Source organism: Petaurus breviceps, unplaced genomic scaffold (assembly GCF_028583685.1).
Source record: "Petaurus breviceps papuanus isolate PSGF00001 unplaced genomic scaffold, PetGlider_PUasm1.0 90976, whole genome shotgun sequence".
Classification (NCBI taxonomy): Eukaryota; Metazoa; Chordata; class Mammalia; order Diprotodontia; family Petauridae; genus Petaurus; species Petaurus breviceps.
The window spans coordinates 1-20,633 of record NW_027187390.1 but is presented as its reverse complement, the minus strand read 5'-3'; the positions used below and the strand labels follow the sequence as shown (position 1 = coordinate 20,633).

Genomic DNA, 20,633 nt, shown 5'->3' with positions numbered 1-20,633 from the left:
GCTTTATTAATCTCTCCTTTGATTTTTAAGATTTCCAATTTGATGTTTAATTGGGGATTTTTAATTTGTTCTCTTTCTAATTTTTTTTAATTACATGCCCAATTCATTGATCTGTTCTTTCTCCATTTTGGTGACGTAAGCATTGAGAAATATCAGTTTTCCCCTTAAGTACCACTTTGGCTACATCCCATAAATTTTGGTGTGTTGTCTCATCATTCTCTTTAATGAAATATTGACTGCTTCTTTGATTTGTTCTTTGACCTACTCATTCTTTAGGATTAGATTACCTTCCGATTAATTTTCAGTTATGTATCCATAGCCCTTTATTAAATGTCATTTTGATTGCATTATGTCTGAAAAGGATACATTTAATATTTCTGCTTTTCTGCATTTGGTTGTGAGGTTCTTATGGTCTAATACATGGTCAGCTTTTGTGTAGGTGCCATGTACCACTAAGAAAAAGGTATATTCCTTTCTATCCCCATTCAGTCTTCTCCAGAGGTCTATCTAATTTTTCTGAAAGTCTAATCATCTCCTTAACTTCTTTCTTACTTATTTTTTGGTTAGACTTATCTAGTTCTAAGAGGGGAAGGTGGAGGTCCTCCACTAATATAGCACACTGGACTGTGTATTCCTTTCTTATCCCAGTGAGACAGACTTTTCCTGTCAGTCTTCTAATTCTTGAGTTGGAATATTGTTTCACACCCATTCTTTTGCTGGTTTTGCTGCTCTAGAATTCATTTTGAGGCATTATTTTTAAGTTGATTGGAGGGGAATTTGGGAAAGGTCAGTTGAGTCCCTGCCCTTATTCCACTATCTTGTCTCCATCTCCTCTGTTTAATTTTCTAAAATTGAATTGTTTAATATCCCTACTTCATGTTCTGGTAATTTGGATCTCTATAATATAATAAAAATGACAGAATGTTTTATGGTTTTTATATAAAGACACACATATATACATATACATATATATAACTATTTGCAGCCACTTTTTGTTTTGCATAATTATTTTCAGGGCTTTTTGGTTGGATTTAGCTTGTACTGTCTATTTTTTGGGTTCTTGTCCCTGTAAGAGACTTTTGATGTTCCTGAAGTCTTAGTGTAGTGTTAAGTTATAATAGCTTTAAAATGTCCCACTCACTTCCTTTCACTGAAAGCTCTCCATGTCATGTGCTACCTTTTGAACTTTCCTATCTTAAAACTATACTAAGGAGGGGCAGCCAGGTGGCGCAGTGAGTAAGAGCAAAGGCCCCAGCGTCAGGAGACCTGGGATTGGTTCCGGCCTCAGATCCTCGACACCCACACACAAAAAATAACTGGCCTTGTAACCTTGAGCAAGTTACTTAACCCTGATTGCTTTAAAAAAAAACTATACTAAGACTCTTGGGAAACCGTGTATTTGAATGGTTACATATTTCATGGAAGTTAAAATAAGTTATCAATAAAAACTGCTTTAAGTCTGTCCTTGCTCCTCTCTGTCTCAGCTTTTTCTTAGAGGCCCTTAATGTACACTTATCTCTTTCTCTTAGAACTATATGATGCGCAATGCAGTTCTTGCAGCTATGACTGAAATGGTGCTGCAGGTGTTGAATGGGGATCAGCTGGAAGAGGCAGCCCGCAGCACTAGGGATCAGTTCTTGGACACCTTGCAGGCCCACGGTCATGATGTTAACTCTTTTGTGCGAAGCCGTGTATTGCAACTTTTTACTTGAATAGTCCAGCAGGTGAGGGCCCCTGGCACTCTAGACTGCATCTGATCATCAAGGCTGAAGGAAGTGTCCAGAATGTAAAGCTTATTCCTCTACTCCAAAGGAAGGCTAAGAGGTTTTCCCATGTGTTCCTATTAAGTTAGGCCTTCAGAATCAGTAGTAACAAAGGTCATCCTGTACAAAGTTTTGAGATTCTTAACTTTGATTTCAAAGCCACACTTAAGGACATTAGTGACCTTCTTGACCAAGCAAGAGCAACACTTCCCTTAGCTATCCTGTATTAATTTCTTGATACTCCCAGAAATAAAAGAGTGACCCAGTCAGGTCAGAAATAGCAAGTATTCTCTGGCTTAGATGGGTACTGTGTTTTATGGGTTGACACTTCCCTTGTTCTCCATGTAGGCTCTTCCCTTGACACGCTTCCAGGCAGTGGTGACCCTTGCAGTGGGGCGTCTAGCTGACAAATCTGTGTTAGTGAGTAAAAATGCTATCCAGCTGCTGGCTTCCTTCTTAGCCAATAACCCATATTCGTGTAAGGTAATCAGCCTCTCTGCCCAGGAGAAAAAGATAATAAGATGAGAGTTGGAATGAGATGCCCTGAGTAACTCCTGGTGCCCATTGTGTTTCCATAGCTAAGTGATGCTGACCTGTCCAGACCACTTCAGAAGGAGGCTCAGAAGTTGGAGGAAATGAGAGCCAAGCGTCAAGCTACAGCTCCCTGTGAGTTCTAACCCAGATAACATTTTTGGTGCACCAGCACAAACACAGCTTGGAAGTCACATTAAATAAGTCTCCTTCCTTAGGTGTGGTGCCAGATCTTGAGGAGGAGTGGGAAGCCATGTTGCCAGAGCTTCAGTCTACCTTGCAACAACTCCTGCAGCTTCCAGAAAGAGATGGAAAGGAAGGAGAAAACCTTGGTGATACAGAAATAGCCGAGGAGGTGGCAAAGCACATCCAACAGCTTCTTGTCAAGGCCAGTTATAAGTAAGTGGGAGAGGGTAACATCTACCCTTGATTGGTTTAGGGCAATGGTTTCAATTTTGAGGTTTGAACAGAAACTGAAGTTGGAGTATGATTCTAGCTGCTTTCATCATTACCAAGTGACCTGAATCTGAAAGGTAGGTGCTTATTGCCTTTAGTGTTGTCTGAGATTGAGAGAAGTGTACTGTTTTTGTCCTTTTCTCTTTAAAAATGGTTAAAATAAATTCAAATGACATATATGATATTTAGAGCTAATTAGATGAAAAACATCTTTTAAGTATCCAGCTAGTTTGGTACCTTCTGACTATTATTTTACTGATGTCATCTCTTGACTTTGCTATCCCCTCCAACTTTTGTCCCCTCTTTCTCTTTCCTTGCCAAACTTGAAGAAAAAATGGTCTGTATTCATCCTCATCATCCATTTTTAACCCCTTGCTGCCTGGAATTGGTCTCTATTGTTTGACTAAAATAGTTTTCTACTGGGTGACATCTTATTACTGAATCCATTAGTTTTCTTCATCCTACTTAAACTTTGTATAAACCCTTTTGACCATTTCCTCCCCCTTTTTGACATCCTCTCTTCTTTTGGTTTCCGTGACACAGCACTCTTGTGGTTCTCCTACCTCTCTGATAATTCCCTTTCAGTCTCTTTTCTGTATTTATCTTCTTGTCCCTTAAGTCTTTGTCCTGGAACTCTTCCTTTTGAGCTCATGTACTCCCTTAGCTTCAGTTACTGATTTACCACAGATGGATCCCAAATCTCTCTCCATCCTGCTAACTTTTCCCTAGCATTTCATTCCCATGTCTCCCACCTGCTGGATATGTAAATCTAGATGTCCTGCTAGCATCTCAAAATCAAGATGTCCCAAACTGAACTCCTTATTCCCACAAAAAACCTACCTTTCCCTCAAGTCATATGTCAGTACCATGTTCCCACTGAATCAGGCTCAAAATCTCAGAGTACCTTTGATTTTTTCCTTTCCCTCAACCTCCCACATCCAATTTATTTCCAGGTTCTCTTTGGGGAGGGAGCAAGGGAGAGAATTTGGAATTCAAAGTTTTATAAAGGAATGTTGTAAATAAACTTTTTTACATGTAACTGGGATAAAATAAATAAGCAATTTTTAAAAATAAGATTACTGGGGCAGCCACGTAGCACAGCGAGTAAGAGCACTGGCTCCAGTATTGAGAAGACCTAGAGATCGAATCCTGGGCTCAGACACTCAGCACGCACCCAAAAACACCTGGCCGTGTAACCTTGAGCAAGTTGCTTAACCCCAATTGCTTAGGGGCGGCCAGGTGGCTCAGCGAGTAACAGCACCGGCTCCAGTGTCGGGATGACCTGGATCAAATCCAGGCTCAGATACTCAGCACCACACCCAGAAACAACTGGCCGGGTAACCTTGAGTAAGTTACTTAACCCTGATTGCTTTTAAAAAAATAAAAAAAAATAAAAATAAGATTACTATGTATCAGTCAGGGCACAACTGAGATTACATAGCATGAATTTGTAGTGAAATCAGTCAAAATGACCGTTCTGCTCTGTACAAGAGAAGTAGAGAAGGGATCAGTAGACTTGAGGTATGACAGGGCATGAAGATCAGTAAGATGAAGGGGATAGGAGGGTCAAGGGTAAGGTATGCTGTTTGTGACGAGAGAAAAGTAAAGCTAGATCATTGTTGATATATTAGGAAAAAATGAATGGAAGGGATGGAGTGACTAGAAGTTGTAAAGGTCATCACTGCTCTCATAACATAAATCCCATAGCCTTTTTTCAGTTGTCATCCTCTTAACCTCTCTCTGCAGATTTTGATACTGCTGACTACTCCATCCTTCCTACTGGATACTCCTTCCTTGACTTTCATGACAATATTCTCTTTTTGGTACTATTCTTGTCTTAGTGCTACTTTTCAGTTGACTTTATTCTTATGCTATCGGTCTCCTAATGTCAGCATGGTAGCCTGCAAGACACTGTCTTTGGGTCACAAATGTTATTATGAGGTAGAGGAATCAAGGAACCTTAGTTTTAAAGCTGGAGTTGACATTTGAGGTCATCTAGTTCGACCCTCTTATTTTATTTTTTATCTAACAAAAAAATAAATAAACTGATAATTTCCTTATACAGATTATTGCAGAAAATGAGGGTTCATAAAACCATGACTCTCGTAGACATTTAGCTTCCTTTTGCTTTTAAGTATGCAAAAAGTTTAATACCTTACTTTCAAAGCTGTCCTCATATGTTCCCTTCTAAATTTCCTTCTCTTCAGTGCATTAAGTGCTTCACTGACCTTTTTTTCCCATTTGACAGTGCTGTTAATAGTCTACTTTTCTCCCCAAAACGTGGTGGGGAATGGAAGCAAATAAAATCCTTGTAAGATGTACATCTTCAAACAAAATAAATATACACTTTAAGCATGTTTCAAAATGCATGTCTCATTCTGTTCCTTGAAGTCATCACTTCTTTGTCATTAGATGGGTACATTTTTCATCATCAGGCCTCGAGTCACAGATGATCATTAGTCAAATTTCTTAATTCTTTAAAAAATTTTGTTCTTTACAGCCTGGTTGTGCACTTGACTCTGTAATAGTTCATATAGGTCTGCCTAGGTTTCCTTGAAATCATCCCTTGACCATTTCTTAAGGCTTAATAATCAGTATATTCATACAAGATGTCCAGTACTCTATATATAGTAGATTGTTCAGATGTTCCCCAGTTGATGGGCATTCCTTAGTTTCTAATTCTTTGCTACAACAAATAAAGTTGCTGTAAGTATTTTTGTACACATGATCTTTTCCTTCATCGATATCCTTGGGATAGAGAAGTATTAGTGATATAATTCCCTCATTTCATGGAATAGGACACTGAAGCCCAAACAAGTTAAGTGATTTACCCTGCCTTCCTTCAAGACTCAGTTAGCCTTACATTCTGAAAGCGGCCATTTCATTTCCTCTGAGTTGCTATATTCCTCAGATTACCTGCTAATGATCCTGGATACATCTTGTATATACCTAATTATTTACATTTTGTTTCCCCCATTAGTCTGACTACTCTTGAGGGAAGAATGTGTTTTTGCCTTTCTCTATGTGCCTAATGCTTGGCACATTACCTGGCATATAGTAGGCATTTCATAAATGCTTGTTGACTGACTCTGCAAAGAAGGGGGTAATAAGTCTATATTCTCATATCTCTTAGGAGCCACTTCTGATCATTTTAATCATACAGCATTTTGTTTTGGTTGTTTTAATTGTTCTTTTTTAAAAAAAAAATACATATGTATATTTAGTTAAATATTTCCCAGTTGCATGTAAAAAATTTTAGCATTTTTAAAAATTTTGAGTTCCACATTCTTTTCTTGTCTCCTGTCCCTTCCCTCTTCTTGAGGTCAACAATTTGATACCAGTTATACATGTGAAGTCATACAAAACATTACCATATTTAACCTTGTTGCGAAAGAAAACAGATAAAAAATAAGACAAGAAAAATAAAGTTTTTTAAAAGTATGCTTCAGTCTGCATTTAGAGTTCAGCAGTTCTTTTTCTCTGGAGACAGCATTTTTCATCATGGGTCCTTCAGAATTGTCTTGAATCATTGTCTTGATTAGAGTAACTAAGGCTTTCACAGTTGATCATTTTTATGATATTGCTATTACTTTGTACAATATTCTCCTGGTTATGCTCATTTCACTTTGCATGAGTTCATATAAGTCTTTCCATGTTTTTCTGAAACAATCCTGCTCATTATTTCTCACACAGTAGTATTCCATCACAATCATGTACCACAACTTGGTCCGCCATTTCCCATTTGACGTCCATCCCCTCCAGTTTCCAATTTTTTGCCACCACAAAAAGAACTGCCATAAAAATTTTTGTATATATATAGGTGCTTTTCCTTTTTTTTTTTTAATCTTATTGGGATACAGACCTAGTAGTGGTATTTCTGAATCAAAGGATCTGCACAGTTTTTTAGCTATTTGGGCATATTTCTAAATTGTTCTCCTGAATGGCTGAAACAATTCAAAGTTCCTGTTTAGTTGTTTTTTACATTCCTACAGTAATTGTATATATTGTTTTCCTACTTCTGCTTATTTAATTTTATATCATTAGTTCATAAAAATCTATTGCATTCATGTGCCAAAATTTGTTTAACCATTTCCCGGTTGATGAACATTTATTTAATTTCCAGTTCTTTTCTACTACAAAAGTGTTGCTCTAAATATTCTGGAAAATATGGGACCTTTCTTTTGTTTTTTACCTTTTTTGGGTATATGCTTATCAATGGAGCATGTTGGTCTTTTAAAAAGTATGGACCTTTCTGTTTCTTCCTTAGCATAATTCCAGCTTGTTTTCTAGAATACTTGAATCAGTTCACAGTTCTACGGACAATATATCAATGCACCTATTATTCCACAATCCCTTCTATAAATATTGATTATTCTTATCTTTTGTCATCTCTGCCAGTTCTCTGTATGAAGCAAAAACTCAAGTGCTTTTGATTTACATTTATTTTATTGTTAGTGGTTTGGATCTCTTCTTTTTAAAGAAGAATAGAAAAATAACAATTGGCTCTTTCCAACAGGAATCTTTCCTATGTTGGTTATTTCTTGAAATTTAAATATGATAGCTCTTCTCTTGGCAGCTGGCAACCTACAATTTTCATAAACAATATTTAAATAGAACTTAATGTTTTAAAACAGATTTAAAGTGACTTTTGATGAAAGGATTAGATTTTTGGATCTAAGCTCTGGGCTGTTTTGTGTTACTAATCTGATTTGAATTCCTGGAGAATTTGATAGAAATTTGTGTCTTTGGAAAATATGAAGTGGAGTCTAGGTGGCACAGTGGATAAAGCACCAGCCCTGTAGTCAGGAGAACCTGCATTCAAATCTGGCCTCAGACACTTGATACTTTACTAACTGTATGACCCTGGGCAAGTCACTTAACCCTGATTGCCTTGTCAAAAAGAAAATATAGACAAAAGATTATTGGGAGTATCAGATAGGCCAAGCAAACCTCATCTTTTTAATAGAAGTATCCCTATTGTTTGGGGGCAATGATATTGGAGATTTGTTGGAATTGGGAATGTCCCTTAAGAAAAACTATAATAAGACTGAGTCAGGTTAAAAGAGAGCAGCTTGGTGCTTTACTATTAAGTTTTGCTAACTGTAAATGGGTTCTTTTTTTTTTTTTAATGAATGGGTTCTTACAGACATGCCATCACTCTCACCCAAGTGGCCATACACCGCTTCCATGATGAAGTACCCTTTAATCATATGAACCAAGAGGAATCAGAAGAGACTAGAATCCTGAGTCTACTAAGAGAAATCTTCAAAGGTAATTCTCCTTTTTCCTTTCCCAACAGAGCCCACATAGCATTAGAATGACAGTCTAAGAATCTATGTGAAGTCTTCAGTCTTTAATCCTGGAAAGATTTAAGGATTCACTCTGCCACCAGAAACCACATTTTTTTGAGGGGGAAGGAGAGATGTGTACAATTTCAGTCCAAATTAACAAAAGGGGAGAGACCTAAAGATGTTTACCCAACTTTTGGAATAATTAATTTCACTACCAGTAAGAAATATCCACAATTCTAGGCCCTCCAAGTTCCACTCAAGACAAGAATCTACAGATTTCTCCAAACAAAACAGCCTCTGTTGAAGCTATACCTGAGGACAAACATGGAATGGTAGAGAATAGCAGTGACAAGGAAGAATTAGTGAAGCAGGAGATGCTAGTACAGTATCTGCAGGATGCCTACAACTTTTCTTTGCAAGTCACTGAAGCAATTGGTATCATCAGCAAGATGATGTATGAAAACACCACTTCTGGTATGCTGGGGCCCCTCTGGGAAGAGGAGCTTATATCCCTGGGTTAAAAGGCTGAGGCATCCACCTTCTCAGTCATAGATTGTTTATTTAAAGGTAAAGATCGTGTCTCTTTAGATTAATTTACGTGTAAAATCACTGCATGAACTGGCAGCAGATAAATTCTGTTTGTAATAGAGTATGGAGATGGAACTGGATTGTCAGGGAAAATTTCTATGCACAGAACTGTATTTGACCAGGAAGAAGCAGCTGCCTTTTAGTGATATTGTAGACTATTTTTGTCTGTCTCCTCAGTGGTACAAGAGGTGATTGAGTTCTTTGTAATGGTGTACCAGTTTGGAGTACCACAAGCACTGCTGGGGGTACGTCGAATGCTACCCCTTGTGTGGTCCAAGGAACCTGGTGTCAGGGAAGCCGTACTCAATGCCTACCGCCAGCTCTACCTCCACCCCAAAGGGGATTCTGCCAGGTGTGTTGAGCCCTTTCCATCTCTATCCCCTCTTAACTGATTTTTATGATGTCAGGTTTCTTCGTGGGAATTTTCTAGTCAGTCAGTCATGGGGAACCCTTCTAGAAGCAGTACTTCAGGGTTATAGATTATAAGGGAAATAACAAGACTGTGGCAATAGACTTCCCAGAAAGATCATCAGACAATAGTGTCAACTCACCACTGTTCAGAACCAGAAGCCCCACTAATCAGGCCATAACCCAAGTTGTGCAATGTCTTTAGGAATCCCTACCTATTCAGTTAAAAGTGGAGGAATTGTAAATAAACTATTAATTTTTGAATTAAATTAAATTGCTGATCCCACAGAGGCAAGGCCCAGACTTTAATTCAAAACCTCTCTCTGCTCCTGGTGGATGCTTCAGTTGGGACAATTCAGTGTCTGGAAGAAATTGTAAGTGTCTTCAAGCATTTATTCATCAAGTATTTAGTGAATTACTACTTTGTGCCCAACATTGGGTTAGGCAGGGTGAGGAATACACAGACATACATTTTTCTTTCTTTAAACCCCCTACAAAAAGAGTAAAAGAGTTTACAATCCATCTATGAGTACAAAATATACATGAAACATTTAAATGTCATTAAAAGATAGTATTCTGGGCAGCTAGGTGGTTCAGTGAGCAAAGTGCCGGCCCCAGAGTCAGGAGGACCCGAGTTCAGATGCGGCCTCAGACACTTAACACCCACACAAAAAAACTAGCTGTGTAACCTTGGGCAAGTTATTAACCCCAATTGCTTAGGGGCGGCCAGGTGGCTCAGCGAGTAAGAGCACCGGCTCCAGTGTCGGGATGACCTGGATCAAATCCGGGCTCAGATACTCAGCACCACACCCAGAAATAACTGGCCGTGAAACCTTGAGCAAGTTACTTAACCCCGATTACTTTAAAAAAAAAAAGATAGTATGCTGGGCAGCTAGGTGGTGCAGTGAGCAAAGTGCCGGCCCCGGAGTCAGGAGGACCCGAGTTCAGATCTGGCCTCAGACACTTAACAGCCACACAAAAAAACTAGCTTTGTAACCTTGGGCAAGTTACTTAACCCCAATTGCCCTCCAAAAGGCAAAAAAAAAAAAAGATAGTATGCTGTGTACCAAAAGGAGAATACAGACAGTAGGGTCTGTGAGAAAGAATTCAAAGAAGAGATTTTAATATGGTTTGAAGTAGTTGTAAAAAACCAGATGGAGGAGATGAGATTTTATCTGTGTCCTGAAGAAAGAGTTTGATTTAGATTAGAAGGAGGAAATTCCTGACAAGCTTAAGCCCAGAGCAGAGGTCCAGAGGCAGGAAATGGTATATTTGGAAGGCAGTAAGGAAACTGACCAGTCTGACCATAGTAGAATGAGAGGGAGATAAAATTGGAAAGATTAAAACAAAGTTGAACTAGGTTCTAGAGGACTTTGAATGTGACACCCAGTTCATTCTTATTTTTTCCTGTAGATCAGTGGGTCCCAAAACTGTTGTAGAGTATTGTTACACTAAAGTCTTGCATTCACCAAGGTGGATGAAGCTGATGGATTGCTACAGCTAGCTTCTCTACCCTTGCCCTATTGGCAATCCCTGTAAACTGGGAGGAAGGGAGGCTTAGGGAAGGTGGCAGTATTTGGCTTAGAAATCCACCACAAAATGTCCCAACGTCAACTGGCATAGCCATAGCCCATGGTCAGCTTTAAAGTACCATAGAAATGTGAGCTACCCTAGTTATCATTACTGTAGGTGGTGGGAATCCTATGCACATTTTTGAACAGAGAGATAACTAGAATCGCTAGTTAGAGTGAGCGATAGATAGATCGAGTAGTACACTATCACTCAATAGAGTAATCACTAGTTAGCTAGAGTTCATGGAAGAGACATTTACCATCTAATCTCATTCACTCTCTTTGCAAGTAAAGAACCAACCAGGTAGGTGCTTTATTATACCCATTTTATAGCAATAACAATAATCATAATTGCTAACATTTATATAGAAATGCCTGTAGATTATCCTTTATCTCCTTGTGATATATATGTCTAAACATGGTAGTATTGCCCAGTCAAAGGATGTGCAGTTTGGTGACTTTGGGATATTGCTGCACGTTGTTTTCCAGCGTGGTTGGATCAGTTAGAACTCCATCAATGATGCATTAGTATACCTGCTTTCCCATGACTGGGAGAAATTAGATATAGACTAATGTTTTACATCTTAGAACATAGTAAACTCCAAATGAATCCGTGACTTAAAAAGAAGGGTCCTATCATAAAATAATTATAGAAGTGGAGAGAGATCTTGACCACTATGACTAGGGGGCAAATTCTTAACTAAACAGTAGATAAAAGTCGTCATAAAAGAGAAAGGAGACTATCTTTATTAAGGAAAATTAAGCTAACAGATATGTAGGGTGGATTGGAGAGAGGTCAGAAATTGGAGGCAAGGAGACTAGTTTCGAGGCCAGCATGACATGGTAGGGCCTTTGACCACTATGTTGACTGGGGATGGAAAGAATGATAGACATTTCTATCAGAAGGAAGACTCAGTAACTAAGTGGAAAAGAAAGAGTCAGTGGTGACTCCTAAGTTTTGCACTTGAGTGAAACATCTGGAAAAGAGAGATCAGAATTAGTCAGCTTGGCCTCCAGAGCAGAGCTAGGAGCCTGAGTGGAAGCTTCCCGGACGCAAATTTAGACTTGATACAAGGAAAACCTTCCACTGGTTCTTCAAGCTCTTCTGATGTGGCATGGGCTGTTTTGAAAAGGAGCAGGTTTACCCTCATAGAATATTTTGAAGTGAATGCTAAATTACCAGTTATTTGGAATGTTTGTAGAAGAGAGTCTTGTTCAGATATGAGTTGGACTAAAACTACTCTGAGCGTCCCTTCTAGCTATTAGATTTTGTGATTCTTTGAATTAAGTAAATAAAAAAATAGAAGTAAAGAGAAGTTCAGTTTGGGACATGCTTATCCCTTCATATGCAGCAAGGTGCCTGTTGGTAGAAGAAAGAAATGGTCATGTTGGGGGAATTATGAGGGCATTCTGCAGTTGTTTGAGAAAAGGCACTAAACTATTAATACCCAGTGATCTCGGTGTTGGGCATAGGTCCCAGGAGGCCAAAGACAGAAAGAAGGGCCCCATCTATATTAAAATACTCATAGTCCTTGTGACAGCAAAAAACTTGGAAACAAAGTAGATACTCATTAACTAGGGGAATGGCTAAACAAATTGTACACGCAGGAATACACAGACACACACACGGGCTGCGTGTCCTTCACGAAGTCGTCAGTTAACCTCTCAGTTCCCCACGCAGCTCTAATACTTTAAGTTGCATAATAATTGTTGAAATACATTGATATAGGAAGGTTCCTCACCAGGACTTTTAGGAAGAGATAATCCACATTAAAAAAAAAAAGGAGGAAAAAAATGTATTATGAATATATTGAATTCAGAAACTGGTAAGACTTTAATGAATTGATACAGAGTGAAGTAAGCAGGAAAAGGAGAGCAATATATGTGCTGTAATGAATAAATAAGTACAGTACTTAAAGCTAAACTCTAATTAAAATGAGGGATCTCAGTCTAGAAGAACAGGTGAGGAAACACACCTTCTTTCTTTCAGGAGAGATCAAGGGAACTTCAGGGCATGGAGTCTTGTGTGTGCTGTCAGCTATAACCCCTATTGATTTGTTTAATTTGACTTTTTCTTTGTTACAAAGAAGGTTTCAGTGGGTCAGTGTATTGAAAATGACATGTAAGGGTGGCTACGTGGCACAGTGAATAGAGCACTGACCCTGGAGTCAGGAGGACCTAAGTTCAAATCTGGCCTCAGACATTTGACATACTTAACTAGTCCTGTGACTTTGGGCAAGTCACTTAACCCCAAATTGCCCTCCAAAAAAGAAAAAAAAATGACACGTAAAATGAAAGATACTATAAAACATAAAATTCTTTACAAAAAACTTTTTTCAAAAAAGTCATCCTAGTAGAAAAGTCCATGTTGCTGTTGGAACTGTAGGAATGGTTTGAAAAACAAGTCAGGGCTCAAGGCCATAGATTTGGGATATATCTGATGGAGGCATTAATTAGTAGTATGAACAGTCCTTATGTTCCTTTGCATTTCCTAGGGAAGGTAGAGCACCTGCCTTTAATGCCACCTTCCCTTTTGAAACTTTGTTGTATGCCCAAGTATTAAGAGAAATAAAGGGAGAGCAGGGAGAGGACCTTGTCCTTTTTTTTTAATCCCCTGATGAGCCATCTTTATATTTTCTTTTCTTCAGTTGTGTGAATTTGTGCAGAAAGGAGAACTGAAGCCAGCAGTGACCCAACTGCTGTGGGAACGTGTTACTGAGAAGGTTTCCTGCTCTCCCCTGGAGCGCTGTGCCTCTGTCATGCTGCTTGGAATGATGGCAAAGTAAGGCTCAGGGGGCTTAGATGTAGACATGGCTGGAATTGGAGAGAAGAGGCCAAGTCTGACAAGAGTCCCTTGTTACCTTCCTTTGCCTTCCATTAATAGCAAACTGATTGATGTGTGCGATGCTGCCATAACCCTGAGGCTTGTGCCTAGTGGAAGCTCCAGGATACTGCAGGTTTACCACCCAGTAGATATGTAGAATATATGCTATTATATAATTGTCCTTAACCCCCACATTTTCCTCCCCCAGAGGAAAACCAGAAATTGTCGGCAGCAATCTGGACACACTAGTAAGTGTGGCACTAGAAGAAAAGGTAGAGCAGGATTATCGACTGGCCCAGCAGGTATGCCAGGCCATCGCCAACATCTCTGACAGCCGAAAGGTGAGAGTGGGATGTTCGTACGCTGCCTGGGTTGGGGGTAGCAAAGATGATTTTTCCTGCTCCAGAAACCACCCTCTTATTTACCATTAGTCTGGCCTGGGCAAAAGCCACCCCCCATTCCGGCTGCCGCAAGACCACCGGCTATTTGAGCGACTCCGAGAGATGGTGATCAAAGGTAAGTTGCTAAGACAGAGGTGTGAAGACAGAAAATGTTCTTTTAAGCAATGATAGCAGGGGCAGCTAGGTAGTACCAACCTTGGAATCAGGAGGACCTGAGTTCAAATTTGATCTCAGACCAGACATGATACTATCTGTGTGAGCTGTGTGACCCTGGGCAAGTCACTTAACCCCAGTTGCCTTTAAAAAGAAAGAAATAGATAACTTAAAAAGGAAAGAAATAGATAACTCCTTAAGTTTCTTTTAGGTTTTGTCCACCCAGACCCACTTTGGATCCCCTTCAAGGAGGTGGCAGTGACCCTTATCTACCAGCTAGCAGAAGGACCTGAGGTGATCTGTGCTCAGCTGTTACAAGGTTGTGGGAAGAAGACTCTGGAGCAGATACAGGAGCCAAGTACAACTGAGGAGGGCACCAGTAAGTGGGGAAGGTGGGAAAAAGGTGAGTGCCCAGAATGCATAATGCCTAGGCCTGGAGGCTGGGGTGGAAGAGGGGTGACGTGTTTGGAAGCTCTTTGTGCTCAGCTTCCCACCCTCCCTAGCATTCCAGATGCCAAGGAGCAAAGAGCAGATACATAGCAGGGAGTATGACATGGTAGAAGCATATACTGCCAGTGACCATCCAGCTGGGGACTCCTGGGGCTCAGATAGGAGCATGCTAACTGTCGTTGTATAGGTCTGGGCTCAAGAGGGCGTGCACCTTTCTAGATATGCTTTGGGTATTTGTATCTATGTATTCTTATGTGCGTACACACTCAGAAACCAAGTAGAGAACCCCTCCTTTTCTCAGTCAGAGCAGTACCAGAACAAGTAAGAGAGAGAAAACATTAGAAAAATGGCCCTGTGATGCAGTTGCTTATTTCTCCTGCAGAAGCAGCACCTAAACTTCCCACCTTCCTGCTGATGAACCTGCTGTCCTTGGCTGGTGACGTGGCCTTACAACAGCTGGTACATTTAGAGCAAGCAGTGAGCAGTGAGCTCCGCCGACGCCGAGTCCTGCGGGAAGAGCAGGAGGAAGCCAAGACCAAAGGGCAGAAGGAAAAGGTCAGATGGGGCATCTGAGCACTTGCCCCACATCCCTCTGATTTGCTGTGTGATTTCAGAGCAGTCGTTTTCCCATGAGACCTCTATATTCCTAGCTATGAGATGGGGAGGAAAAACATTTTTACCTTGTTCCCACTACAAAGAATATTATATATTATATTATATAATATATATATTATATATATATATATTATATATATATATATATATATTACATAAATTATACATAAATACAGCAATTTGTATACTTCTGCCTAAGAAGGAAATTCTTCTATAAGCAGTCATTCAGTAAAGTCAGAGGGAATAGAACAGTGACACAGAACAAAAGTATTTTGTTGATCATTCTTTGGTTTTTACATGCTTAAAGCTTAAGATTTTATTCTATCATCATCATTATCATTAAGGTTATTATTGCTGACCTGTGATTTCCAATCTGTTTTCTCTTGATCTACCCTTCCCCCTCAAAAGCTGATGCATATATAGCACTTTACAGTTTGCAAAGTGCTTTATAAATACCTTATTTCATATAAACTAGGACATTTTGTTCGATCTAACAGACTCAGTTATTTAACTCATGAGTAACAGTCTTTGCTTCTTGGACATAGGGTACCTGATTTTGAACTTTGTTTTCTCCACTAAGCTTTCTGTTGTCTTTTAGAAATAATCCTGGAGTAGGAGATAGGACTGGAATTTTGTTCCCAACTTTGCTTTTAATTTAGTGTCTCGTGTTAATTCTTCAGAAGCAAACTGCAAAGCAAAGCGAATAAAGGCTAGAATAAGAGTTGTTGAAGATTTCTTAATTGCCTCTAATAATTTTGTGATTTCCTAATCTCTTCACTAGAATACCAGCAATGAGAGTACCATGGAAGAGGAGTTAGGCCTAGTAGGTGCTTCTGCTGATGACACAGAGGCAGAGCTGATCCGAAGTATCTGCGAGATGGAGCTACTGGATGGTAAATGAGGGGGAAGGGTGATATTCCTCTATCCCAGGCTCATTTGCTTTTTTTAACAAGAAAACATCATTTTTATAGTAAATTTAATAACATCTTCAGTAAATACAGATAAACATAATATGGGGTGGAAGTTGAAATAGAATTCAATTTATTTGAATTCAATTCAAATAATTCAGTATTCAAATAATTCAAATTATTTACACTTTGTTTTTTGACATTAAAAAGTAGTACTTAGATATAAATTCAAGGATTCATTAAGTAGCTGGTGTTATTACTTCCTTCACCAGAAGTTCACAAACCCTCCAAACTTCAGTAGAAAGTCTACATAAATTACTATTGATACAAAATTCATCACTATGTGACCAGCCTCTCCAGACTTAGCTAGATTGGACATTGGTCTGTCCATTGGTCATGGACAGACATACAGTCTGGCCTGGAGCTCTTGGGCATAGTCTTTCTAATTTGGGTAAGACTTGGCCAGTCCTAGCTTTCATACATCTAGCATCAGTTCTGCTCCATAATAAGGCATCAGAAAAACAGGAGGTTATTGGAGAGATGTGACACAAACTTAAAATAACAAGGATGATTTATTTGCTCTGTAACTGGTCTTGCCCTATCCGTATGCAGAGATTTTGTTGCCATTCTTCTGATTCTGTAATCCTTACTTTGTATCATCTCCTATCTGCCCATATTTCTTTGTGTTACTACTATTTTTGTAGCACAATATTATCCAACTATGTTGACACATCAGTCTGTCTATAAAAGGAAGAAAGGAAAAAGCATTTATGAGGCCAGGCACTGGGCTAATAATAAGTGCTCTACAAATATTATCTTCTTTGAGATGATGTTTGTTGTCTCACAACAACCCTGGGAGGTATTATTATACACATATACAACAGTAATAATAAATTATTTTATATAATTAGTATGTTATGATCCCTATTTTACAATTGAAGAAATAGAGGTAGCCAGAGGTTAAGTGACGTAATTACCCAGGGTCACACTATTTACAATTATATGTGTCTGAGGCTAGATTTGAACTTGGGTCTTCCTGACTCTAAGCCTAGCTTTCTATCCACTGTCTTATCTTAGTAGGTAGAGACTATTTCTGATTTTTTTTTGCTATCACAGATAAAACAACTGTGGATATTTTTGTGAAAATTTTTTTCCACTTTTAATAGCATCCTTTGGCTATGGTGCCCTTAGGAATTGCTGGGTCAAAGTTATTATATATTGTCTACTGCCCAAGCTCCTATTTCCAGCCTGAAACTCGATCCCTTTGTCTCCCAACAGGCAAACAGTTACTCTCCGCTTTTGTGCCCCTTTTGCTCAAGGTCTGTAATAATCCTGGCCTTTATAGTGACCCAACCCTCTCTACAGCTGCTTCATTAGCTCTTGGCAAATTCTGCATGATCAGGTAGGCCTTGATTTATGGCACAGCCTTTTAAAAGAGAATTGAGGGCATATCACTTCCTTCAGTATCCTTCCTTTCTCTGCCCTCAGTGCCACTTTCTGTGATTCCCAGCTCCGCCTCCTCTTCACTATGCTGGAAAAGTCTTCACTTCCTGTTGTTCGATCCAACCTCATGGTGGCCATTGGGGATCTGGCTATTCGATTCCCTAACCTGGTAGAGCCCTGGACTCCTAACCTTTATGCTAGGTAAGATGCACTCTGTAAGACTCAGCTATCACCAAGGGCTAGGAACCTGAAATTCAGGCAGGAGTCACTTGAATCAGCAGGTGAATCAGCATCAGTCAACAGCCTTACTTTGAGTGTATATTGGAAGCTTCTCTACCAAAGGCCTCTTTAAGGCTTGTCATGTTGCTGACCTGGACACCTAAGAACAAAACGTTGACTTTTGCTCCTGGTCTGTGGCCTCTGAAGCCCCCTTGTAATCACTGTTATGGATCATGATGGGGCTTCGTGCTGTGGGGATTTTTTGGCTCTAAAATAGGAAGAGCTAGTTGTTTTTGGAACACACACAGGTACTTGGTCTCTACAGGAAAACTTCCTTTGCCCTGAAAGGAGCTGGTACTGAGGTGTTCCCACTGATTTTGTCTTCCCTAGACTCCGGGACCCAGCCCCTCAAGTTCGGAAAACAGCAGGGCTGGTAATGACACACCTAATCCTGAAGGACCTGGTGAGGGTAAAGGGGCAGGTGAGCGAGATGGCCGTGTTGCTTATTGACCCGGAGCCTGAGGTGGCTGCTATAGCAAAAAACTTTTTCAACGAGCTTGCTGGCAAGGTGAGAGGGTGAGGCCACCTAGAGGAAGTCAAAAGGAGAATGTGCAGGTCAGTCAGATACTTCTAGCTGCTGCTGTTTCTCTCCCCTCCAGGGCAATGTAGTCTACAATCTCCTTCCTGACATTATAAGTCGCCTGTCTGATCCTGAAAGTGGAGTGGAGGAGGAACCTTTCCATACCATCATGAGGTGCCTGCCCTGGAGCTTTCCTTGGGATTTGGTGGGCACCCCACTAGCAGTGTGCAGCCTAGAGAAGAATGAAAGGCAGTAGGATCTGTCTTCAAGTACTTGAAGGATCATGTGAAAGATGATTTGTTCTCCTTGGCCCAGGGGGCAGATCATTGACTTGACTTTGAAAGAAAATAGCATTCTAACAACTAGTGAGGGTTTTTAAAGACCTTTATGCAGATTCTAGAGATGTTGTAGAGAACATCTTTCCCTTCTCTGACCTGCAAAATTCTGTTTCTTTTTCTACTTGGACCATGTGCCTGCTTCATGTGCCAATTTGTTTTTCATTTTTAAATTGTTCCCTTGGTTTCTGTATACTGCTCTTATATAGGTTGATCAAGATGATCTTTAAGATTACATTGAAATGTCTATGGGAATGGTCAGAAGCTCAGTTGGAAATTCCTAGGGCTGTGAAAAAGAAGATGCCTCCTACCCAGGCAAAGGAGTGGCAGGATACAATGTAAGGGTAGGAAATGATAGGCCTTGATTGGAGTCACAATTCTCTCCCTCACAGGCAACTTCTGTCCTACATCACCAAGGACAGGCAGACAGAGAGTCTGGTGGAGAAGCTGTGCCAGAGGTTCAGAACAGCCCGGTATGGTGGTCAACAGGGTGTGGAACTCTTCATGCTAAGGGAACCTAGGAGGGAAAGAGCCCGTCCCCCCTCCCATCCTGACCTTAGAATCTCACTAGAGCTATGGGTGATGAGGACCTAAGGGGCATGGTGTAACAGTGGGAAAAAGGCTGGTCTTTTTTTTTTCTTTTTGGTGGGGGGAAGGCAGGGCAATTGGGGTTAAGTGACTTGCCCAAGGTCACATAGCTAGTGTGTCAAGTGTCTGAGGCCGGTTTTGAACTCAGATCTTCCTGATTCTAGGGCCAATGCTCTCCAACTAACTGCCCCAAGGCTGGTCTTAATATGAACTTAAATCATGGCTCTGTAACTTATCACCTGCGTGGTCTGGGGCAAGTTATTTAATGTCTCTGGGCCTCTATTAGTCTGTAAAATGAGGGTTTTGGACTCGGTGACCCTTTATGTTCATTCCTGCTCTGGATTTAAGATCCTAGGATGACAGGGGAGTACTGAAGACATCCAGATTCTCATCACCTCTCAGGCAATTACAGTAACTCATAACTCAAGCTCCATGCATTCAGTCTATATCTAACCTCCTGATGTTCTTAAAGTGTAGCTTTGACCATGTCCTTCTCCTACTGAGGAAGCCTCAGTATGTCACAGTTGCCTTTAGATTAGGATACAAACTGCCATTTTGGTATTTAAAGACCTTCTCAATCTGACTGGATCTTTTACTTGCAGGCTGGTTACACATTCCTCAACCTACATTCTAGGCAAACTGGCCTGTGTTCTTCTTTCAGAGATGACAGTCCATAGTGCACAGCTTGTCTCCTGTGCTTGAAATGCACTCCCTGTTTACCTGTACCTTTTTGAATCCCTAGCTCCCTTCAGAAGTCCAGAAGTTGGCTCAGGCACCAATCCCTTCAACAGGCCTTTGCTGGCTTCCCCAGGTCTTAGTGGCCCTCCCTTCCACTCCCCCCAAACACACATGGTAGCTTTTTTAAGGTGCTGTGTGTAACTCATCTGTGCACACCTCTCCTGTTGTGACTTATCCACAAAAATATTACATGTGCCCAGTAAGACATAAGCTCTTTGAGAGCCAGCACTTTCTGACTTTGGCATTAGGATCTCCTGTACCTGGAACACTGTAAGAACTTAGCAAATACTTTGGGATTGCTTGATTTGATGCCTGCATCTCTTCTCTCATAAATTCCTTTCTTTCCTCAGGACTGAGAGGCAACACAGAGACCTAGCATACTGTTTGTCATTGCTGCCGCTCACAGAGCGAGGCCTTCGTAAGATGCAAGACAACTTTGAGTGCTTTAGAGACAAATTGTCTGATGAGACCATCTTCTCTGCCTTCCTAACAGCTGTAGGCAAGCTTCGGCGCTGGGCTAAGCCTGAGGTCAAGGTGAGGAGGGCCCTGAAGCTCTTCTCTTCTAGAAGTTACAGTAGAAACATCTCTACTGTCCTCTGAGCAATGCTGGTGGCTTCCTAACTGAGCTAATAAGATTTTAAGACTTCAGTTATTCCCAGACTTTGTTATTTGTACTGCATGGCAATAACTGAGTTTCCTTTCCTGATTCCTTCCCCTTTTAACTTCAGGCTCTGATGGATGAATTTGAACAAAAGCTTCGGGCCTGTCACA

The 20,633-nt window shown here is 40.3% G+C and overlaps 1 protein-coding gene across 1 annotated transcript; it reads left to right on the top strand.

The window, feature by feature from the left end:
- Positions 1-1,716: 1,716 nt before the first annotated feature.
- Positions 1,717-20,627, top strand: NCAPD2 (non-SMC condensin I complex subunit D2; the record flags this gene model as incomplete). The annotated part of the gene is made up of 20 exons (XM_069076875.1): positions 1,717-2,246; positions 2,342-2,429; positions 2,513-2,693; positions 7,897-8,021; positions 8,282-8,515; positions 8,807-8,981; positions 9,327-9,411; positions 13,257-13,390; positions 13,641-13,773; positions 13,864-13,948; positions 14,198-14,365; positions 14,819-14,991; positions 15,833-15,944; positions 17,238-17,361; positions 17,448-17,603; positions 18,012-18,189; positions 18,281-18,375; positions 18,929-19,009; positions 20,213-20,396; positions 20,591-20,627. Coding segments are annotated over exons 2-20 (2,491 nt in total), but the record flags the coding sequence as incomplete, so codon positions are not given.
- Positions 20,628-20,633: the final 6 nt, after the last annotated feature.